Source organism: Cataglyphis hispanica, chromosome 13 (genome assembly GCF_021464435.1).
Source record: "Cataglyphis hispanica isolate Lineage 1 chromosome 13, ULB_Chis1_1.0, whole genome shotgun sequence".
NCBI lineage: Eukaryota > Metazoa > Arthropoda > Insecta > Hymenoptera > Formicidae > Cataglyphis > Cataglyphis hispanica.
In genome coordinates this window covers 4,145,051-4,170,745 of record NC_065966.1, presented here as the reverse complement: position 1 = coordinate 4,170,745, position 25,695 = coordinate 4,145,051, and the positions used below count along the sequence as shown (strand labels likewise).

At 32.0% G+C, this 25,695-nt stretch overlaps 2 protein-coding genes and 2 non-coding genes across 8 annotated transcripts in view; 3 read left to right on the top strand and 1 right to left on the bottom strand.

Annotated features, from left to right (window-relative positions):
• Positions 1 to 152: 152 nt before the first annotated feature.
• LOC126853846 (CD63 antigen) lies at positions 153 to 3,728 on the top strand. Its single transcript, XM_050599906.1, has 5 exons — positions 153 to 871; positions 1,341 to 1,529; positions 1,905 to 2,069; positions 2,543 to 2,764; positions 3,069 to 3,728. Exons 1-5 carry the CDS (start codon positions 809 to 811, stop codon positions 3,132 to 3,134), a joined length of 705 nt encoding a protein of 234 aa, XP_050455863.1. The 5' UTR covers positions 153 to 808; the 3' UTR covers positions 3,135 to 3,728.
• Positions 3,729 to 4,543: 815 nt separating this feature from the next.
• Positions 4,544 to 4,615, bottom strand: Trnad-guc (transfer RNA aspartic acid (anticodon GUC)). The gene has a single exon. It is a non-coding gene; the product is annotated as a tRNA-Asp (tRNA).
• A 1,598-nt stretch (positions 4,616 to 6,213) lies between these two features.
• Trnav-uac (transfer RNA valine (anticodon UAC)) lies at positions 6,214 to 6,286 on the top strand. The gene has a single exon. It is a non-coding gene; the product is annotated as a tRNA-Val (tRNA).
• A 7,196-nt stretch (positions 6,287 to 13,482) lies between these two features.
• The window catches only part of LOC126853826 (uncharacterized), a 194,661-nt gene continuing 182,448 nt past the window's right edge, over positions 13,483 to 25,695 (top strand). For all 5 annotated transcript variants that reach the window (XM_050599872.1, XM_050599871.1, XM_050599870.1 and 2 more), the window contains exons 1-2: positions 13,483 to 13,833; positions 17,363 to 17,795. In XM_050599872.1, coding sequence (XP_050455829.1) covers positions 17,755 to 17,795 — 41 coding nt within the window. In that variant the 5' untranslated portion in view covers positions 13,483 to 13,833; positions 17,363 to 17,754. The remainder of the gene's footprint in view (positions 13,834 to 17,362; positions 17,796 to 25,695) is intronic.

Sequence of the window (25,695 nt, the reverse complement as noted above, 5' to 3'; positions counted from 1 at the left end):
ATATTGATTTTGAGTTATTTCCTCGCATGCGAATTGATCAATATTTTTATTGCTTCATCTACGAAAATATGTAATTATTATTAATCTAAACATTTCAAATGACATATCATGTCAAGACTTAAAAAAACTTATAGAAAAAGCATCACATTTAAACTCTTTAAATGTATGAAGAATCAACAGGAATCAATCAACATTTAACGTCTCACCGACATGCGATATGTAATCAACGAAAGAATTTTCGTGATTTCGCACGTTGATGTCCTTCGGATCGATGACTTGGACTAAGCGCAAGTCAAAGAGGACATCGAACCCAAAGCCGGGGGGGGATTCACTTGGCAAAGTGTGCTTTTACGTTGGCAAATACCGGGTGCCCTCTTTTCTTTTTTTTTTCTCCTTTTCCCCGGAGAGAACCAGGGTTGGCCCGGGTTAGAGGTGAGTAAGGTGACCATGGTTACCATCGGTGACCACTAATAATATCTTCTGCCCGGGATCGCCAACCAATGATAGGCTGCTAACGCGACAGTCGCGGCAGGACCTCGTGCAACGCCCTGAACGACCAATGAGGCCGTTTGCATGTCATACTGGTGGCCTCGAGGCCGAGGATTTCGATCGAAGCCCTTCGTCGCCTAGACTCATACTAAGGGACATCACCTAGATCGCTCCCACTAACTGTACGACCGTCGCACGGAACACAAGTCGGTCGATTATGCGTCTGGTCTTTTGAACCCCGCGAAGTGTCGTGAGGTCCAAATTAGAGTAATAAGGTCGAGATAATAAGATCAATTTTCTCGCGAAACAAATTGCTACCATGGAGTCCTGCGGGATGAATATTATCAAATACATCCTCTTCATCTTTAATCTGGTCTTCGCGGTGAGTAGAACGTGACGGCAAGAGCAATCTTTTTAAGAATAATCTCGATAGCAAATGTTATTTCAAAATGATTTAAGAAGCATCTTCTTTTTATTTCTTTATGCTAATTTTTATGTGAGGTTTTGAGGATTTATCCAATTTTTATTGATTTTTGGGTAATACATCATACACAAGATACCTTTAGATATCTGTCTTGCGTAAAAAGATTCGATGATTTGTGATATATGTTTCTTAAGACGTGTAATAGTTTTTTCGAGGATTGTGTTTCAATTAATGTAGAGAATATAATTTCGTTCATTCCTTGCTTAAATATTATAAATTATAACAAATATCATTTTTAGAAAACAATTTCAGTAAGAGATACTTATATAAAAACATATATATTTTTCATTTTTTAAATTTCTGAAAAAGAATGGGACTTTCAGAGACAAAGAAAAATGCGCACAATTGTTAAAATCAATTTTTCCAGATATCCGGTATAGGTATCATCGCGGCCGGTGCGTGTGTGTTAGCGGATGTTGGTGAATTCAATCACTTTGTAGAAGGAAGAATAATGGCACCGCCTATAGTACTCATAGTTGCGGGAGCCATCGTTTTCATTATAGCTTTTCTAGGATGTTATGGAGCGATTAAGGAGCATTACCATATGTTAATCGCCGTAAGTTAAAAAGTCAATTATACCACATAAAATAGAGCTCAAAGAGACTTTATCTACATTAAATAATTATTGAAATAATAAAATTTTAAAATAATTTAAAAATGTAAAAATTTGTTTCATAAAAGCTATTTATGTCTGTAGTGTCTACATAATATGAAAAAAAATTAATTCTAATCATAAATTCTACGACTTTCTTTCATTCGATTTTGAAGATCGAAAAATTTACACACATGCCTATCTTTATCTGTATTTTATATATCTTTAAATTTGATTCAAATACTTTTTGCAAGAAAGCAAAAAAATATTGTTAAATAATATTTTTAATGTAATAAAAAAAATTAAGTAAATAAACGTAATGTCAAATATAATTTATAGTTTGCGGCAGCGCTATTAATAATTTTCGTGATCGAGCTCGCGGTGGGAATAGCGGCGGCAGTGTTTAAAAACGATTTCAGCATGGCAATGAAAGACACCCTGAAGGAATCGATGAAGAATTATTCGGAAGCTGACAGGATGGCCTGGGACAACATACATAAAAAGGTCAGTACACTGAATCTGGAACGCAGCGCGTTAATGGATTTGTCAATACAAAGGCGAGATGATAGAATCAATATACTTTCTGTGTCATGGAGAAAACAATGATAAACCGGCAACTCCCATAATGATGGGATAGGTTACTTGAAACGATCATCGCGTGCAAATAGGCAGCGAAAAATTAAAGTCATTTTGTTATTGCGAATGTAATCACTAATGTATTCACAATGTGCTCTACTTTGTAGCTTTGCTACATTAATAGTATTTTAAATTACTTTTTACTTTTAAATTACTATTTTTTTTGGTATTCCTGTAACTCAAATATCTTTTCTTTACTTCGGGGACGAAAATAAAAATATGCAATATACAGTACACTATAAAAATAATTAATTATCAATTAAATTATATTAAATTATTTTTTAAATAATTATTTAATTAAATTCCCATTAATTTGTCAATCCTGCCTGGTTATACGATAGCTGGAATGTTGCGGCGTGGATGGTCCTAATGATTGGAGCCCGGCTAATGGATTTACGTCAGGTTTTCCGTCCTCTTGTTGCAAGCAAGACATGAATATGATTTGTCAGATTAATAATGAAGCATTGGTGTATCAGGAGGGTTGCTTTAACAAGCTGGAAATGCGAGTCCACAAGGGCGCTACGGTTTTGATTGGCGTTGGTATCGGAATAGCTTTTGTGGAGGCAAGTAAATTTTTTGTTTTACTTATTGCATAAGATATATTAATTAAATATGTCAAGCCGATACCGTATCAGCATTTTGTCGCTCTTATTAAAATCAAACTAAACAAGTTTTAAGTAAGAACGCAATAAAAAAAGATAAATAAATATCTGGATCTTTTGGCGCAAAAATGATATATATTTTTGAAAAACATTATTCAATTAAAGAATTATATACTAATATTTACTATAATTAAAATAAAAAATGTGTTCATAATTAGCAACAATTATATTTTAAATCTTGATATAAAAATACATTTTTTTTCAGATCGCCGGTATCATCCTTGCCTGTTGTCTCGCGGCAATCATAAAAAGGGAAACCGATCATAAATGAAACGAGGTGTATTAATTTCATTTTATATCGCGTCAAGCAACCGCAAAATCTGCTATCTCATCGAATTAAAAGTTTCAATAGTAATAAAAAATTTACATTTAATTTTGATCTCATATCGATGATAAATCAAGAGATCGACACATTCTTCATAAAACTAAGTATTATGAATTTCATTTATAATATAATATAATATCGCGCATTGTGACTTTCCGCCCGTTCTTTGCGCTCATCTCTTACAATTAGCAGCACAATAATGAATCGAAACCTCAGACTTTACTCAATATATTTATTACATTTTGTAACTATGCCGTGCTTCTGCTTTTATATACGCAATAAATATTCGTTCCCGAGAAAACTAGAGAGATATATTTCTAGAATAGATAGAGACATTATATACATATATTCTCTTTTAAATTTACATATATAAAAAAAATGCTTTTAATTGAAAGTTATATCGCTAATTATTAGTTTATAATTATAATATATTTTATAACAAATGCCACAATATAGAATAATTGTGGATCTATTTGGTGTGCTGTTAATATTTGTCATATATTATATATTAAATATTGTATCATTATATATATATATATTATATAGACTGATATTTTGCTTATTAAAGAATCAATCTTTTGCGTGATTTTATAAATGTGTGCCTAATACAAATGTAGATTGTATAAGGGTGTGTTTTTTTATGTGCTATTTATATCTGTATATTCCTACAATGTATATATTCCTACTATTTTGTTTTTAAGTATATTTAGCAAAATAATTTTTGTATATTGTTTTATTTTCCTATCTATAATAATAATAATTACAGATATTTTAATTTGACATATTTATTGCTTAATTTATTATATTTTATATTTTTTACATAAATTGCAAGGTAGTGATTTTCTGCACAAATAAATTATCTCTTATGTATGTATATGTCATGTAGATTATATATAAAAGTTTTATATTACAGACATTCTGATACATTTACATGGTATTAACTTACTAAACTTCTTAAATTTTCTAAGTTAATCCTAGCTAAACTCAAAATAATGAGATAATAGAATATATCATTTTCAAATAAAAGAGATTGATATTAAAAAAAATCACGCACGTGATACAATATAAAATTTTCATTAAAAAATTAAATTGGTGGAACAATTTAATAAGATTGATTATTTTAAGACTATATATATATATATATATATATATATATATATATATATATGTATATATATATGTGTGTGTGTGTGTATGTGTGTGTAGTGTGTGTAGTGTGTAGTATGTAATGTGTAGTAAGAATGCTTCGAAATTTTTATTAAACGTAAAGAATTTTGTAGGATTATGTGTAGATAAAAGCCAAAATATTTAATACATAATTATGATTTGGAAGAATATATTAACAAAAAAAGATCCTCCCCGGCGGGGAATCGAACCCCGGTCTCCCGCGTGACAGGCGGGGATACTGACCACTATACTACCGAGGATCTTGACATAGAGGTAGCTTATCAAATATTATAAATGACAATCAAATTTCAAAGCACTTAATTATAAAAAAATACAGATTTTAAATATAGATTTTATATGTAATAATTATATTATTATTTGTTTAAATATATCTACAATGTATCATACAAAATATCTCCGATAAATTTTTGTATTATCGATAAAGTCGGGATTACTAATACCAGTCACTGATTCAATGTTCACAGTTATAGTATTAATCTAATTTCATTCAAAATCGTAATATATTAATATTTATTAATTTAGATAATTTGGATAAAAACGGCAATTTAAATAAATTATTATAGATATCCAGCATTCATGTCTTAATAATAAATAATATTAGATATAATTATGATTGGGGTATAATATCCATATGATTATGCTTGTCGTAGAGACATAAACTATAATAATCCGGCTAATAACACAACCCATTTCATAAAAATAAATTATAATTTTTGATATTTTATAATATTTTTGTATAAAATATAAAAGAAAGTATTTTATAATATAAACGTTAGAAATTGAAATTGGTTTTTAATAACAATGTTGTAACAAAATGTTATATAATAAAACATTAATATTATAACTCATAAAATTTATTATTACATTATTATTATTATATGTTGATATTTTGTGATAATATTCTACTAAAAATAACGATTTGTATAGTTAACATATTATATTTTAGGAAAATATAGTACTGTTTTTTGATAATTAAAATAAATTTTTGAATGTATTCTTCCATATATGTAAAGATGATTTGTTGAATCGAATAAAATTAAAGCATCTCATGAATACGCAAATGTTTCGATCAATTAATTTTGCCAATATGCAATTTTAACGTTGGTCAATTTGGATGGTTGTAAATCGTGCATGCAGAGAGTGACAGAATGCATTCGAAATTATAAACGCAATGTGTTGCATATAATATTGCGTCAGAAGATGATTTAACGAGCCTACAGCGAATACCGATTTATAGCAATTTCGGACAATCGATTACTATTAATACAATCAAACAAGAAACCATTGACATTTATTCTCTAATAATGATCGAATAAATATAAAAAATTTTATAATTTAAATTGTAATATCTAATTTATATTATTATATCTCAAATAATATAAAAAATAATAAATATGATATAAAAAATTATATTTAAATATAAAATAAGAGAGTAAAATAAAAAGAGAAATATATTAAAAATATATTACTTAGTATCAAAATATCTGAATTCTCAAAAATACATAAACTAGAAGAAACATAAAAATCTAATACACATATGTATAAAATTTGAAAAATAAATCTCGTTTATTTTTTATATATACATGTGTGGATTACAGTTGCCCTCTGTATAACATGAAGCAAAGTTATATAATTTATCGACAGCAAGTACAAATAATATGTAAATAAATGTCTGAAATGATTTTATAACTCGTATATACAAAAATGATTACAAACTCATATATAATAATATTTTTATAAAGTTTTTAGTATTAAGTAATGCAATAATTTGAAAATAAAAACTATATATAGATGTGTGCTAGTATTCACCGTCACTATGATGAACCTAAGTCATCAAGGTTCCGTGGTGTAGCGGTTATCACGTCTGCTTTACACGCAGAAGGTCGCCAGTTCGATCCCGGCCGGAACCACTTACTTTTTTGCAATTAATATTAATGTAAAATTTATTGTTAAAGCTACACAATCACCGATAGATGTAGACTCCATAAATGTCGTTGCGTATGTTTTTTGATATGTTAAAATACGTGACATTTACAAAACCTACAGTTAATAGTAGCCGTGTACCGAATAGCGATCTTAATGATGTTGATTAACAAATATAAAAGTTAGAAAGCAAAGACAATAGAAAAAAAGACAAAAAATGTATTTATTTTTTTGTCTTAAAATATAAAAACAAGAGATTGAGATACTATAATTTTTGCATATGTGCAATTCTTTTTTATGGGCGCGTTTAATTAAAATATAATATCTCTTTAAGAATTATAATTTATTAATAAAATATATAGAAATTAGTTTTTATAATAAAGTCTTTATAAAAAAGTCATTATAAGAGAGAGCTGTAAGCAGAAATCTTCTTAATTTTTTGTCTTATATTCTTTTGTTTTAAAAATCAAAAGGAAGAAAGATCAAAGGAAATTTTTTTTAAGCTTGACAAGATAAGAATCGCTGTAATATTGCGGTATTGGACGTCATCTCCGACAAAGGCTTGGATTATTATGACCCTCATTTAACTCGTATAAGATTGTATCAACGTGATACTTATGTTCACGCAAAAAAGAGAGCAATACATACATAGCTAATGATTAATTATTATTTCATCAGTAAGTATGTATACATTAAGTGTTACCGTATGTTTCAGATTAAATGTTATATAATTTGCAAAAAAAAAAAAAAAATCAAATTGTAATTCATATATTTTATAAATGAACGAAAAGTTCACAATTATTATGTCACGATTTTCTGTTTTAACGCACGCATAAAAGTTTCGACAATTTGGGTTTAAAAAAATTATTCACAAGATAATTTCATCATGTGAAACATTTATGCAAATCTGCAACTATTTTGTATATCTGTTCTTGTGAAAATTTCAATGAGAAAAAATTTGCTCGACTCACACACTTGGGTCTTCGATTATTTGAAATGCGAAATTTTGGTCCGTATGCGCGGAACGAAAAAGACAATTCGCGGGACTTTAAACGCATCGATATTATCGCGCTCGCTATATCTCGTCGTCAAGAAACAAGACACTGAAAGACGCCCAGAATGAAAAAACCGGACCTGCTCTGGTTGCAATGGCAAAGAAACAGTTGGCTGAGCGCAGGTGGAAGACCAGATGGTACGGGTCCAGGGAGATAGTGAATGAAAGACCAGAATGTTTTCTTTTTCTCTCTCTATCTCTTTCTCTCTCGGAGTTGAATATAAAGAATGTGACAAGATGAATGCAAGTGCATGAGCTGAATATCAATTTACGGTTTCCTGTCGCGGTCTGCAATGCCACCGATTGACCCTTTTCCCGCGACATTAAACTATGCAAATATGATTGATTGAGACATATAAGTTGAATTAAGATTCATTCAATATGATCTAATTTTAAATTTATTATAACATTTTAGTATAAAAATATAATACTGAAATAGCAATTTTTTTTCAAACGCGCGTCAAAATATTTAGATATAAATAAAATTTTTAATTTTATGTCAAATAAAATGACTGTTTATTAAGAAGATAGAGAAAAAGAATTTTTCTCTATGTAAAAGTTTTCAAAAATATCAACTTCTTTCTAATTGGATTCTCATATCAGTGAAAAAAAAATTTATTAGAAACGACAATCTCAGAAGATAAAAATTTATTTTAATTTGGATTGAATCTATTTGTGATCTACGTAAGAGATCCCGCTGTGTTTAACTTAAAAGTTTTATTATCTGAGAGCAACTCTCGTAGAAGTCTCTGATGAGCACAAATAGGGCATGAAACTTTCAATAGCTGCTCACTTGAAAGTTTTGCTCTTTGAAAGTCTCTTTCAATAATAAAGCGATCGAGTATGAACATCGTCTTACAGATAAGATTAGTTATTCTTTAATATATAGAATACCAAAGTGACATTATATAACAGTATTAATAACAGTTCAGAAAAAAATAACAATTTTATTTAAAAAAATTAAAAAAAATAAGAAAAAGGAAAAAATAAATTTTTTGTATTAAATTTTACTTGAAAATAAATAAAACGTATCACGTGTATGTGTACACAGAAAATCAAAATCTATAATTGTAATTTTATACATATCAAGATATCTTGTGTTTTTTATCTAAAAATATATATTAAATTTTTCAAGTCAAAAGAATACACACGTTTAAATCAGGTGATTATTTTCTTTTCCAAATATTATTAGTTTTCTCGAAAAATTATTGAACTTCGATATTATACACATTGTATATTTGAAAGCTAAGAAACGCGCGCGGAACGATTAATAATTATGATTTTGCGATATTATTTCGAGGCCACAGATGGGCTGTGAGAAACGATAACGCGCGGCGTGATCGTTCAGAATAAGTAGATGCTCGCTCATGAATAAAACGCAATTAGTGATATACCACCCGCGTTGAGCGATCAGTTTCAATGACGGGTTCACAACCGAGCACTCGATACCTTCGATTTTTTCCACCCTTACCACTCGCACATGTCCTGCGGGGATTACCTGTTCGAAGAACCGTGAAATCTCGAGAAACCAGTCCTACTACAACGTTAACATTGTCGGCGACGTTCACCTGCAGCTTCTTTCATTCGGTTCATCATTCATGACGATTAAACTTGACCCCGAATTCTTTGATCTTGCCCCGATGAGAAATGATCTTCTCTCTTTTCCCGTGATTTTTCGTAATGCGTGTTCACGATAAAAAATTTGTTCCACAATGTATGCATAATATTAAAAATAATACAGTAATCAATTAAATTCCTTACGATAAAATTCATGTCTTGCTAAATTTACACGAAAATTTATCTTTTATCTCACATTATATATATATATATATATATATATATATATATATATATATATATATAAAAGTTCTCACAAAATTATTTTAATTATTAAACTCCTTTCTGTAGAAAATTGTATATATCCGTCTTAAGTTTATTATATTAAATTTCGTATTAAAATCCCACAAAAATTTATAAATTCCAAATTAAAACTAATATAGATTTAAGGGCTAAACTTTTCCAATATTTTCAATAAAAATTTCCTTTTTTAGGTAACCTTTCAGGTCACAAAACTCATCTGATCAATGAGCAAAAGTAAAATAATAAATAATACAAGTTTTTTTTTTATTTTTAATATTCTTTTCTCTTCAAAATATCTTTTATGTCAGAGATAGTACTCAAAAAGGCAATATTTCTTCTTGGCAACATTCTCGAAAGAGAATTTTAACTCTTTCGTTTGACGGAGGATGCGGAACGGAAGGAGCGGAGAAGAAGTGAAAGAGGAAAAGACGTTGGCAAAGAGATGCATCCGCAGGCGGAGCTGCATCTTACCGGCGCAGCGAACGAGAGAAAAATCGATTGCATCCGCGCCGAGAACCCGCTCAGCTGTGCGCGGCCGCTTGGGAATTTGGCCGTGTCCCGAGAATGCGAATCCGGAACGATATTGAAACAATTGGCACAAACGATTAACCGTCCCGACGTCGATTACATTTCCGGATACAAATTTAGACACACATAAACTAAATCTCATTTGAATTTAAAAATACGCTCTCATTCGCGGCGAAATATCTCGGAAAACTTGTCACGTACCTTCATGCATACATATTTGCATTAAGAAACGACTGCATTCTCTCACTGTCGTCGAAATTGGACTAGTTATCATATCGAAGCAAAACTTTGAAACATTTATTTTTAATTAAACGTTTTTCATTGCAATTATTCTAAATATGCTTTTAATAAAAAAAGGAAAAAAATAGAATTTTTTGTTATATAATATATGATTATTACTCTAATATTATAGCTTATCTTTTATGATAATAATCCATTATATTTTATGATTAATAATCCATTTATAAAAATTTGCACACGAATAGATATTCAAGATTAAATGCGGGGCACGCTTCCCTACACATTTCTACCTGGTTATTGCAGTAGTTAAATTGTACTGTATACATTAAATATATATTTACTTTAGCCCAGCATTTGCGCACGGTTTCACTGCTCTGTTTCGAATGAATGCTGTGAAGAGGTAAAACACATGGATTTGCATAGGCACGTATGTAAGCATGTGCATATGCATGGCGTAGACAGATGTTAAATGTCCGGCACAAACGCCGCCAATGCAACGCGGTGCGCATCTAAATTAATTTTGCTCTCCATGATAAATGCTTGCTATAAGTATATATAATAAGTTGCTATCCGACAAATTGCACGCACAGAATCATCCTCAAAGAAGCGGCAACTCGCAATTACGCGCACTCTCATTGAACCACGTCAATCTCGTAGATATTTCAAGGAAATCTTTTTATAGCCGGTTCAACATATCGTAATTGCATGTGCATACAAGGTTCCGCTATATAATTTATCCATAATTAATAATAATATGATCGTATTAACTGTATAAATCACACTTTGTGATTCAAAAGAGAAATATTTATCATTGGGCATTGTACTCTACTATCTTTTCTAAGATTAATTCAGTGATCAATTCAGTGGCATATCTTTTATGCGGTTTCGTGAAGGAGCTTTGACCAGATAATTCTGATTAATACAAACATGACATACATTAGTTATCTTATCTTATCGCAAGTCGTTTTTCGCGATGTTATTCAATTATATTATAGCATGAGAGAAAATCGTTGCATACTTTTATGAAATTTCCATACACTACCAAATATAATTATATAAATATATCATAAACAAACAGAAAGACCTGTATGCATTTTATACCGTTATCGCATAACGACGCGCCTAATTCTATTTATTGATAAAATTTCATAACAATATGATAATGTTTAAAATAATGATTGCTTAAAATAATAATTCCTCAAGGAAGTAATTATTTCCGTCAAGTTGCCGATTGATTATTTGTGTTAGAAATTTATATTTTTTTGCTATTTAAATGTATAACTTTTTTAAAGAGCTATAATCTTTTCTATCAATAAAGTCATTATATCTGCTTTAAAACCGCGACATTTAAATACAATAATTGTAAAAATATTTTGCAATAAAATAAACTTTCTTAAGCATTCTTTAAATAATAAAATTTATTATATATATATATATATATATATATATATATATATATATATATATATATAATATATATTTTTTAATGCATCAATAAAAATCTTTTGCAATAAAATAAATTCCTTAAAATTCCTTAAAATAATAATCTTTTAAGCAAATAATTATTTTCATTTATATATATTTTATGCAAATTTAATGTACAACTTTTTTAAGAGTCACATAACTGGTGAAGTAACTATCTTTGCAACATTTTAAAACCGCGATATTTAAATGCATCAAAAACCATTTGCGATAAGATAACGTAGCTGAAGCATCTTACCTTGCGACTTCCAAAAAAATGTGCCGTTGCATCTCGGAAGCGTTCGGTGTCGATGTTTCAACCTGAATCCATGTCCATGTTCAGGATCGTGTTTTGCATCGTCATGCATCAGGTAGATTAACACAGAATTTCCTATAAATGCATAAATGATGCATTAGAGCTCTCTATACTTGTATACTAGGGTTTATTTATGTTTTAGTAATTAGTATTTTTATATATATTACTAGGCATTATTGCTCGGACTCTTCGTATCTAGATATATTCGTATTTCATGACTGTCCGTTAGATAATAATATTAAAAAAAAATTATAATTTTTTTATATTAATAATATATTTTAATATCTTAAATGAGTTATTTTATTTTTGAATCTTGTGTCTGTATGTGTGTGTGTGTCTTTCGTGTATATCGAGCATCTTATAAATGATCTTAACTTTGTCGGAATTCTGAATTACGATGCAATATCGACATAATTACTAATTTATGAGAATTAATTTGCGCGATGGATTTTCAGTAATAGGATAATAATGAAAAAGAAAAAAAAAAAGAAAAAGGGAAAGACAGAAAGATTTTCTGTTACATCTGTGAAAATATATATCGATAAGCTTTTAAAGTACTTTATAACACGAATATTCATATCTAAGCAATTGTATTGTACACGCGAAAGTCTAAAAATATTTACTAGTTAATAAGTACATACTTCTTTCCATTGCGTGTCATTATCTAATAGTTCGTAAACTTCCATACCATTGAACTCGAGAACTACGCGGTAATCAAAACAAATGTTGCAAGTTAATAACTTGCAATAAAACAAAAATGCGTAACCGAGCATCACTGGATTCACTTGCCGAAGTATTTCTCGAAATTCGTTTGCCTCGCGAAAGTGCAACTGCCTAGGACGAGCAGTGCAGGCAACTTACAATTAGCTGTTCGGTGTTGTTCGAAAATTGACATAATGCGGTCGATCGAAAATGCCTAGTGATTTTAGATATCACGAATGCTAATCCATTTTTAATAATTCATAATATATGTCGCGTATTTCGATATTTGTAAAAAAACATGAGTAATAATTATATTATTACCCGCATACCTACGATAATATAAAAATAGAAACGCAGAATCCAGTGAATCCTTAAATATCGCGTGCAATGCTATAATCGATTTCAAACTTGAGTTGTATATACGCTTACTAATTTATGAGAATTAACTTGCAGTTTTTTGGTAATATTCAAGAAGAAAAAGATAAAGGAAAGAGAGAGAGAGAGAGAGAGAGAGAGAGAGAGAGAGAAAGATTTACTTTTCTGTTATATTTTTGGCGAAAATATATGCATAAGAAAGCATCGACAATGTTTCAAAGTGTTTTATAACACAAGTGTTCGTATTTAGCAATTATATTTTCTACATGCAAAAATCTAAAAATTTAGTAGTTTATTACAAGTATATAGTTTACGTACTTTTTGCCTTCACTCAATGTTAATCTAATTGCTCGTAAACTTCCACATCATTGAACTCGAGGCACGCGTTAGCCAAAACAAATATCGGGCAAGACAATACGGCTTCAAAACATCAACAAAAATGCGTAACCGGGTATCACTTACCGAAGTATTTCTCGGAATTTGCTCGGTTCGCGAAGGCGCAGCTGCCTAGGACGCGCAGTGGGGGCAACTTAGCCGGCCGGTAGCGGGGAAGAGCTCGCGGTGCGCGCGACGAAGAGAGGGGATAGCGGGATACGCATGTCTCTGTCTCTCGCTACGGAGCAGCTCAGTCAGTCCGAGTTCGGCGCGCAACTGGTACGTACGTCGCGTCGTTCTGTGCGTGCGCGCGAGCGCGAGTTTCAACACATCTCTCCGCCGATGCGTTCTCCATTCGATATAACAACATATCGTATTGGCGTCGCACCGTTCCTCCGTTTTCCGTTGTCCGTTCGTCCGTACATCGCGCGGAATCGCGGTCACCGGGTCGAATTTCGAGAACCGGGTCTCGTCGCGCGGCGGGACACGTCCGTCCCGTGCCCGCAACGGAGGTAACGAGATGCGTAGGAAGCCGCCAGCATCAGGATCGTCGATTGCGTCGCGCATCCCGTGAGGTTCGTGAAACCGGAAGCTGTCCTTGGAATCGGAACCGGCGAAATGAGGTGAGTAATCCGATCGATATTCTCTTCGTCCGCCATGTCCGTTGCGCGCTCTAATTTTTCCAAGCGATTTCGAAAATCACCTGACTTGACGTCATTGACGAGACGGGAGCGAAAAGGGCGAATCGCGTCGGATTTCAAGCGATTCGGAGCGCGCGAATATCCGCGGATATCTTCTTCCGAATGTGAGGAAGGCGAACGTCGATGTTCTAGTTTCGAACTTTCCGCACGCGATTATTGATCGTCCCGTGATCCTGGGAGCCGTCGTTCTCCGAGATGGGAGCGCGATTTTGAATTGACAATTCGATTTTTTTCAATTGCGGACGACCGATTAGTTATCATTAGAAATTTCATCATGGCATCGTTATTTTTCGCACTTATTAACGAGCGCAAAGCGCGAGCTTTATTATTGTCGATTGATATGTGCTGGAATATGAAAGAGATTACTACGAAATATAATTTTCGCTGATTAACATGCGATATTAATTATTCCGACATAAATCAAGCGTCAAATTGTGCTGTTGCTTCGCAGCATTTCTACGATTATATTCGAGATGAAGCTCGTGCTACTTGAACATAGATGCAATCGCGCAGTTAATACGTGTTAACGAACAAGCGGAGCTACCGTTTAATATGCACGCATCGTACATGCTTCGAAGTATATAACGCGAATATTCAAGCGATACATTGTTCGAAATGATAAAGTGCATAAGAGGAGCAAGTGAAACACTATAATTACGAAGACATCTTTTTCGATATAAGCAGGTGCGTTGCAATATTCGTGAATATTTGCATAGTTAATTGGTAGCCATTTTGAATATTGATTTATTTGAATACGTTAGCAGTCTAATATTATATGATAATGATATAGTATCTAATTTTTACATACAATATGCAATTGTTTAAAAATATATTTTAATGAATTATTAATTATGTAAAATTATACATATATTTAGTGAGTTTTAATATTAATAAATTGTTTAAAATAGATTTTCCAAATAAAATATTGCTTTTAAATAATGAATGAATATTTCAGATTTTTCTTTCGGTTAAAAAACATAGAAAGCTTATTCTAAAAATATCTTTTTATAAATTCATGAAATCATTAAAGAAAAATTAACTCTGATTTGATCGTTGTCTAATAATTATTGATGAATTAATTTACCGAGCTAAAAATAAACATGATTTGCATATTGCTTCTATTAGAAATTTGTAAAATATTTATATAAAATATATTTTAATTATTTTTATTATTAACAAAATATGTTCTTTATAAAGATGTTGATATCAATTTTTAAATAATTTCATATTTAATCTGTTTCTACAATTAAATACGAATAATTGAGATACATTGTCCGCGTATAAGTGTATTTTGCTACAAAGGCGGTTAAAATTATAACAATATTCAGCGATAGCTATTAATGTTACCGTGATTCTCTTTTAATTTCTCATCTCTCGGCAAAATGATTATAATCATGTCATTCGTGTTCGTGCATCATGAAGGTACGCTGTAATATTCATTGTCAATATAATTTACATGTTTATAATTTACATGTGCACGCACACAACTATTAAAATATTGACCGATTTATTCATTTATACGTTATACGCGGCCACGGTTAGGTCGAAAATAACCTTTGAGCATGGATTATGCAATTTTACGGCAATTGGATGTTCAGCCGCATTGATCGTGATTGCTTTGCAACCAATAATCTCAGAAAGCAGATTAAGGCCATTCTAATACAAGCCTAAACATCATTTCCTATCCCGCCATTCCCGAGAATCGGAAATCAATGATTACATTGCTTTCGTATTTGCAAAACACACGATTACGTTCGTTTAATTTTCGTCGGGAGAATTAAAATTTCATTTTCTATCTATAACCGATATTGATCGATCGAATGTTAATATATTTGACAATGGACATCGTAATGTTTGACATCGTAAAATTTGAGTGAATGCAGATATATTTGTCTACATTCTGCAGAAATTTAATATCATATAATTTTGTTAAATGTCATTCTTTTTTAAAATTTTATTTGAGAGATAATCTTTCGACGATCTAACGATAAAAAATTTCGAGGTAATTAAGAAGCTACTTAATTAAAATTTAATTAAATTCTTTTGAAGAATGTAGCATGCAATTAAGGCACTTCATTAAATACAGTTTCTTTTAGCATTTATTAAAATATTTACTTATTGTATGCATGGAATTTTCTGCATAATAAGATAATAGCATTTTTTTACAATTTACATAAGGTAAATGAACTAATAGAGCTAACAACTTAAAATAAGAACATCGCTGTTATTCTCCGTTCAGAAAAAAGCACGATGCAGTTTTTTATCATAAAAGCGAGACCAATTTTCCTCGGTAGCCAACAAAAGGCGCACGTTCCCTTAAAACGCCCCTGTCGATTAATTATCGTCTTAATTAGAGGGACGTGATTTATTATTCGTTCTTTAATCAACGAATTCCTCATGAAACGCGAGAATTTTTGATTTTATTTATCGGCGTTTAATTAAAGCAACGATTTAAAATGACTTTTGATAAAAGCGCTTTGTACGTGCGATTTTGAGCAAGCGTTCGAGATATCGACCAAGTCTGTGCCTCCCGACGACGATGATGACGTGACGCTCTCTCGAAGGGCGATAAATTATTCCGCGACCCCGGAAGCAGGATAAACATTTGTCGAGCGGCGTGCTTTATTATTTATGCGATCTTTTGTGAATGGTAAATAGAATCTTCGCGATCGTGTTGCATTACGTACATGAATTTACAGTCGTGTCGCATAAAATGACGCAACACGGCGCTGCAGCGCGATGAGAAAAAAAGAAATGGATTGTCGTTTGTGTAAAGTTTAATGTAAACTGTATATTTAACGGTTGTATGCGGAATTGTTGTTACTTGTTAGCAAACTTCCGCCAACGGAATAATACATAAAGTATCGGAATTTATTTTCTGCGCGCGAGAAACAATATTGTTCCTTATTTACATATACGTCCTACGTAATATCATTTTAAATTGAAAAATTTTTTTTTTTTTATATTTTGACGATTTTATATTTTGAGTTTACGCATGATAAATTTTATAAGAATTTAATTAATGGACATTTTTATAGTTTTTTAAAGCACTGATTGAGACACACACATATACATTCTGTATGAGTCTTAAAATATTTAAATTTTTCAAGAATGTGCTTGCAACATTTCACATAAGTCTTTTTTAATAATTTCTTAAAAAAACATCTGTATAATAAATAAAACAATTCCTCTCCCAATATAGATTTTATTATATATATGTAAATTTTTTCTCTGATAAATTTGTTAGCCGATTTTATAAAAAACTATATTAGAACAATTTTTAATTTAGTTATTTAAAATATTTAACGCGTTAAAATTAGAAAATTATAATTAATTATAACACAGTTTTCTTTTTTTGAAAAAGACTTGCTATTAATAATATATTTTAATTATTTCGTACATTTCAATTCTGCATTAATTTTAGGTGTCATTGCTATTGTTCTGTTTTCAGGTGTCCGGTAAATAAGGACGCTCAATAACGATGATAAAAAGTTGAAAATCGCGGAGAGCGATTTGTATTGTGATCGAAAGTGATTTCGCGAAGAGATTAAACGACGACCTATTTAACGAGTATCTATTTAACCGATAAACGCCGATTGTCGCGGAATCGATCAAACTTGGCGACGTAATAAACCAGAGAGCGCGCAAAAAAAAGAACTTTTTCGTCCGGGAGAGATCATGGTGTGACTCGTGTGCGATCGACATAGAGATCTCCCGGGAGATCGACGCGAGATTATCCGGTGATAGTGATTCGGTAGTGATCGGTTGTGGTACTGGTGCTTGATACGTAGCTGCAAGTCGGAGATCCGTTAGCGCTTGAGCCTCATCCTCATCGGTTTACTCATGCTGGGAGTGCTGAAGCGGCGCTGGAAGCCATCGAAAAGGTAAATAAATACAATTACGGCCTGTCGCCGATTTATTATATCACGTTGTATCGAACAGGTTTGTGAACAAATTCTCTATTTACATCGAGTAATTAAAAGAGACCTTGATTTTGACAAATATATTTATAAGAAATGTTGCATGTGAGTGTAACACAATATTGATTCGTTGATTATAATATATATCAAAAAGATACACCGAATTCAGATGTACATAATTAATGCAAGTTTTACAAATATTCTCTAAATGTTCAACGATTGCACGACTTTTTTGATTATTTGATTTAAATGAAAAATTTGATCAGATGATAAACCTGTTCTTTTTTATGTACATTTTTTTCTTATTTTAACTTTTTAATTATTGGTAATTACATATTAATATTGATAATTGAATTACGCTTTCTCTCTCTCTCTCTCTCTCTCTCTGTATTAGATTATTAAAAATAAAAATATATTTTTTAACGAGCGAGAGAGAAGAAAGAGACTGGAAAATAAGAAACAATATTTGAGATTGAGAATATATACAGACTTTTACAAAGAAAGATTAATAATTTTTCTCTCATAATCAGAAATTCTTTCGACCTGAAGAATCGCGAAGTAAATTCGATATTTAATTTCTCTTGGAGTTTTCCTTAATTAATATATTAAAGAATTAATGTAAAAATCCAGCAGCATTCTTATGTAAAGCGTTATTTAGCGGATCTATTTTTCATATAGTCGATACAATTTATTTAAAAAACAAAAAGCATTTACTTTACTTGCAAGAAATTTTTTTATTTCTTTTGTGTATACCTCTAACGGTAGTTAATCAGGAAGGTAATATATTAAAAGATGATAGTGCGGAAAATTGCATTAGTCCAGATGGCTAAGCTAGTACACGATACTAGTACACTTCTACTTGAAATAATTTATTCATTTTTCAGAGATAGGAATTAATGGATCAATTTTAAAATCGATGTTGATTATTTTTTAATCATTGTTTGACTCTTAAACGTGTTGACGCTTTGTATGTCGCGATTCAATGAAAATGAGATAAACTGTGATAGTATTTCACAATTCGCACATAGATTTGTTCGCTTGTTAAAGCGTAGAGTGTACTCGATATTATTTTTAACGCACCTTTTAATGACATCCCTTTAACGATGATTCGAAATGCCAGTATAACCATTAATCATTTCCCATTTTATCGTAATTAAAAATATCTCCACATGGATGCTCCATGCCAAAGTTTTATTTTTGCATAATATTGCGAGCATATATATTTTTTGCAATATTATTTTTTATTTAATTTATTTATGTTATAATTTGTGAATTTAAATATGCAATATGATTTTTTTTTGATCTAGCCGATATATGAGCCTCTTGGAAGCTAAATTGATCAATTCAACCGTTTGTATTGTTTAATTTTAATACGTTAATTAAGGCGCTCTAGTACTAAAATTAAAAAATTTACAAAAAGCAGCTGATCAGTTTGATTTCTGAGAGACTCATATAGGATAGTGTTATTCTTTTTCTGCGATATTAAATGTGTGACTAGAATATAGAAGATATTAATACGCCTTGACATTTAAACGAGATAATTTATTAGTTTCCCATTTTCTCTTATGATATGATATATACATATACACTTGTCGAGACAATTCAAAATACATAACCGTGACGCGTAGAATTGCTCGTCGACATCGCCACAAGACGAGTGAATCAAACGGCTGTTGCAGGCCATATCGACAATGCTTCAACATTGCAATTGACATTGCAATTCCGCAACCACCAGAGTTTAAATCGCTTCTCGGGGGATTAATATGTCATGTAGCATCTTAAAAAAAAAGCAATAACCGCAATTAACGCGCATCCTTATTTATACATGATAAATTATGCTAACGGTTGATGTCACCGCGCATATGCATGCTCGAGTAACATTATTGACAGTTGGATAAATAATTCCGTGCGAGGGACGAAATGACGCGACGCACGCCGCGGCACATGTGATTACGTATCGCCGCGTATTGCATAGCTTAGCATAATGAGTCTCGTCGAGGCCAATTCGTAGGAATTATTACAACACCTGCTGCGCGCCGGGCCCTTAATTAATGCCGGTCTGAGGTCCCCGTCGCGCGGAGCGAGACGTCAACGTGGAAAAAGCGGTAATACCGGAGGCGCCGCGATAACGCGGAGAGCAACACGAGAAACTGTGTATGACACGTTGGATATAAATTTTCTCATGAACATCGCACGCAGCTCGCGATTAAGACTTCCATCTCTCGCTCGCGAGTTATTGATGATATTTCCGTGGATTATAATCGCATCCGTTAATTGATAACCCAGAGCAGATACATCACGGCTTTATTAAACGCCGTTGCAATCTCCGTGGAAGTTATTTACGCGATGGATAGATAGAATATCTATGTTTTATTTTCTTTACATCGTTGTAACATATTTTTAATACTCTTTTTCGGAAATCATATCAAATCGGTAATAAAATAATCCAATTCTACTTATTAGAAACAGTGAAATGTTAGAAATATCGTCAAAAAGAATTAAACATATTAGTTAAAAATTATATTTTAATAAAAATATGATATGTATGAAATAGCAAAATATAATAGGACTTACATGATAGAAAATTTTATTTTATTTTTTTATAAATATAACAATTAGAACATATAACGAAAAATAAAACTGTATTTGTAACGATAAACAAAAATTTTTATGAAAACGATTTTATTTTTCTTATTATATTATTATCAAGATTTCACATAAAATCGGACATCGAAGTTTCGCGTTCTAAGAATGACATTTTATATTTCTAATCCAAACTAATACTCGTACCTCGCACAAATATATCCAACATATATACGCGAAATCATTATCGAGCCGCCATGCTCCGAGCGCCGAGATAGAGTAGAAACATGCCGGGAAAACAGCGGGTAGCCGGAAATTTATGGCACCGAGCGGGATTAGTTACACGAAGTGCGCTTTTCAAGGCAGCTTTTCTGAAGCTCGACGGCAATTAATTCGCGCGCGGTTTCGAGTCCACGTCGGCACGCAGGAATTTACGCGCATGACATTCGCGCACAGAGAGAGGAAGTTATACGCGGCGGCGGTGGCGAGCTAATTTTAGAAGTATCACCGCGACCGATCTTTTCTTTGCGAGAGCATAACCGCTTAACTGCTAGAATCTACCAAGCGCTTGTGATCTTGTCCTTTCGTATTCCGCGTAAAGAGAATTGCGGAGGAATGCATTTCACAACTTATTGCGGTATCATTTGAACATGCAATGTATTGCTACGTGGTATTAGGATGTTTCTAAAGTAATCGATGCACTCGAGTTGAAACGTTTGTCGGAAATAGTCGCTAATTAACATTTACATATTGCGTATAATGTTGAAAGGTTATATACATATAATCAAGAAATATATACGAGAAATATGTTATATATATTTTTTAAGTTGCAAATTATTTCTATAAGGATTTTTATAGCATTATGCATGGAAAGTTCACATTTTTTTTTTATATTATTAAAAAGCTTAAAATCTTTTTCTTTCTTTTTTTCTTTTTTGAAATGCATTTTTAAAAATATTTTTTTAGAATCTAAATATTTTTATAAAGTTTTTCGCGTAGTGGAAAATATATACCAATTTCCTGAAAAAATACAGCTCTGAAATTTTAGAGAGAACTTCTGTGAAACATTTTGTATAAATATTATTTACAATGTAAATATATCGTGGCGCAGACTAAAAATTGATACTGTAAATTGCATTGGATATGTTGATAACACCGATTAGCGAGCCAGAGTTAAATGCAATTTCTACAAACAGGCTTTTTATCGTCGAATTGTGGGGAATGCGTGGAAAATAGAAGGCAAGGCGTAGAAAGTTCTGAGTACTAATGAAATTACATACGTTTGTTGGATGCTCGGGGGCCCATTAGCACTTAAGATTTTACCAGAGTAGTCACGGGTTAAATCGAGACTGCTTTAAACACGAAACCAATGCTCGAATAGGCAGTAGACGAAGTGGAAAACTCCGTGTTTTCAAGTGATTTAACTCTTTGCAGTTCCATGTCGAGGTGTGCTTGATACATCCTGGTTCATTCGTACCGATATTTTTTTGCAACATATATTTGAAACTAGAGCTTTCTATTTTTGACGTACTTGAACTTTGATGCTATAAACAGACAAAAATGATTTATATATTTATGCTGACAATGCTAATTCGCAAATTGATATAAAGTTAATTAGTATCTCGAGAGAGTTCAATTAATTGAGATTTTATTAGTCTTTTAATCTCTGTTGAAATGAATAATCATTGTTTTGCATAATATAATTTTTAATCTTTTATAAAGCAGATGACAAGTGAAATTATAAAAAACAGGATACTAAATATCGAATAATTTTTCGAAATGTCCTTCGATTATAAAGGATTGAAAAGCTTTACCTTTTTTCCGTTCTTGTTTTGAAACCGCGTTCCATGCGTCCCGAGTTTGACACGTGTTTATACAGTGAGACACCGATGTTCGTTCGGGCCATCGCTCGTGAAAGTCGTGCTATGCATATGTTTCGAGCTGCGTTTTGTTTTCGAACCACGTATGCATCCCAATGCACTGCAATTTATCAAGCACGTGTGTTAACTGAACGCTGCCATCAGGGTTTATTAAAAAATTTTTATGCATTCTACGTGAATAGTTACGCTGTTAAATTTTGTTTACTTTAATATCGAAATTTCCTTAATATAGATTCGAAAACGTGCACATTGTAAAAATAATTTAAAGATATTTTTCTTGTAATTCAGGATAGCTCAATATTCATGAAAATTTTTTACATTGTATTTTTTTATTTGTAAAAATTATAAATTTATTTTCAAAACTATATTAATGACATTATTACATTATTTGTATTTTGCTTAACATAATCGCGAACGCATGTGTGTCTATAAATTGAAATAGTAGTCTTGTATAAAATAATTATTTTTATAAATAATTATTTCTATAAATTAATTCTTTTGGAAATGACAAGTTATGTCATCAAGGAAGTATATTAGCATTTTTGGAGAGGGCAATGACAGGACCAGTTGGTGACCAGTAGGGTCAATGCGCTTCCTGATGCTGGAAACAGGTGGAGTGGCATTTTTTCAAAGGATGATGGTGATTTTTTTGTAAAATGCATCTGCTGAGAGACGTTGTACAACATTTTAATATATTTTCGATAATATTACATGTGAGTTACGAAGAAATAAAGAAAGTTGAATTGGTTGCTTTTTATTAATCTTTAATGTTTTTTTAATAATGATTAACTATGTATATTTAAAAAATGCAGGCGCAAGAAGTATCTTACTGTTAAATTGGAGAATTAATTTTACTTTATTATATTTTAATAATAAGTTTTGATCAATATATGAGTTATCAGAATTTGTTTAATCCATCTAGAGATTTCAAATTTAATAGAAATTGTGCCATAAATTGTATCAAATTGACCCGCATACTGGCTATGGCAATCAGTGTATAAGTAACATTAATCAAATCAATAATTAATACACTTAAATCAATAGTTATGTAATTAAATTTCTATCAATATTCCGAATGTATGCATTGATTTACGTTCTTCAGAGCGGCATGAAATTAGTAATTACGTTTGAAAATGAACGATGTATAAGTGTACATTTTAAAATCATTTGCGAAATGCTAACTTCGCGTCATAATTGATCATCGGGCGATCAAAGGTCTTATGCGAACTTTATGAAATATCATGTTCCGTATGCTTGAATTGCTATCGTTATTCGCGCAATAATTGCTCTGTAAGAACGGAACAGTTTGATGCCAAAAACTATTAAATCTGTCTAGTTCTAGAAAAAATAATAAGAAGAAATGTAAGCAGAAAACGTAATTACATGAAAATAAATCTTTCTAAAATGTTTAATTTTACTTAAATTTTAATAATTATGAATTTATTTTAATGAAATTTTAATTCTATTTAAATATGAATAAGTCCAAAGATATTTATATTCTTTATGTCTTTCCGATTTTTGTAATATTTGGATATTATTATGAAAAAGAACGTTTATTAATACAATTTTAATCTATTTTATAATAACAAAACGTCAGTATTTAATTTTTTCGTGTCAGAATATAATACATTTTAATTTTAATTTTTCTCGGGTTCGCGATATTTTTTTCTGACAGCGAGTCTTCTCAATTAGTATCCCGAACGAAAATTAAACGATGATCGCGGCACCACGAACCAACAGCACGAGGACGACGAAAATCGCAGAGCTGACCGACTACGAGAATAGTTTTTGGCGTGCGATAGAGGGTGGATATATAGGTTGCGGAAAATGTAAATCATGCGGGACATGCAGGAGATGCGCCACAAGCGTGCGATGTCTCAACGAGACACGAGCACACATTTCTCCATCTCATCGTCGCTCTTGCTCGTCGGAAGTTTCTAGAGACATGTAATATGCTCGCGATGACACGGCCATAGTAAACGAATTTGGCGGCGTAAACGCTCTTTACGTCTGCGAAACATGCCCGGTTATTAACACAAATGTCGCGTTACGAGCAAAACACAAAATTAGTCTGTAAAACACTCATTTTCATAATCGTTGAGCGGACAAGAAATTTCTTAAAATTATTTTTGTCATTCTAATTATAATAGTAATCCATCTATATAAATTTCATAAGTGCAAATAAAACTTTTTAATGCTTAGAATTAAATGAAGATCTATTTAATGAAATGGACTAGAAATTTTTATCTATCAGAAATTATTTTTTTAGATCATTATTTTATTCGAATAAATTTTAACACATATTTTCTTTCTCTTTTCTTCGACGCGATTTCATAGTATTAACACGTAGAATCCGGTATTTCTTTTTAAAAATACACGAGGTAGAGCGACACTCTGTTGAATTCGTCAAGATCATCGGAATTAAATGGAGCGTCACCGCCCGAATTGGAATTCGCGACTCGCGCGGATAAAGCGTGGGTGTTATGCATCGACTAATTCGCTAATTGGAGGGCGCAGGGACGTGAAGCGAATTGGACTAATACAGAGTAAACGGTGCCTATAAATACCGGCATCGCGCGAGTCGCGCACCACCATCTTCTTCGACGGCTTTCCGGGGGTCCGGGCCGCGTTCTCCGCGTTAATGTATGTGGTGTTCCGGAATTTATAGCGCCGATTATACCGACGGCTAATGAATACACGAGCGTCCGGCACGTTTAGAACTTTTTGATTGAACCATGAATCCGTGAGCATGCCGGCGGATTTACGAGCTCGTCGTCCCTGTACGAGATGCACTCTATCCCATCAATTTGTTAACGCCAGCTCGAGCCGGTAGCCCTTATATCAGATGGACGATCATATCTCCGTGAAACATTTTATTTTCTACAAAAATTAGATAAAAACTTTTGATTACATATTTGGAATTTAATATGTTTGTTTCGTTAATATCTTTGTAAGTTGTATATTATACAACTTTTACAAAAAAGTGAAGGAGTAAATATTCAATGTCTCAAATTTGTTGCGTGACTGTAACAACGATGATGATGACTCATACTTTGACGATGGTAACACGCGATGCTTTTATCGTAAATTCTCGTTGCAAGTAATAATTTTTGCACTGTTAAAAACCGATGACTAATATTTCGTAATCGTTATTCGAATCTATTTGAGGTAAAAAAGGGGACATTTTTCCAGCGGAAACGCGAATTGTTTTCGCTCGGAAACCGTTTCCGTGTTCTCGCTCGAAGGCTCGGAGATTAACGGGGGCGATATGTTTGAACGTGCCACCGTGTATATAACGGTTCGAGGGGGGACTCGAAGGCAGAACGCGGCAGAAACCCGCTATGTACATACTCACCCTCGAGATAATACCGGGTGGCGCGCACGCGGGCGCGCTCCTATAA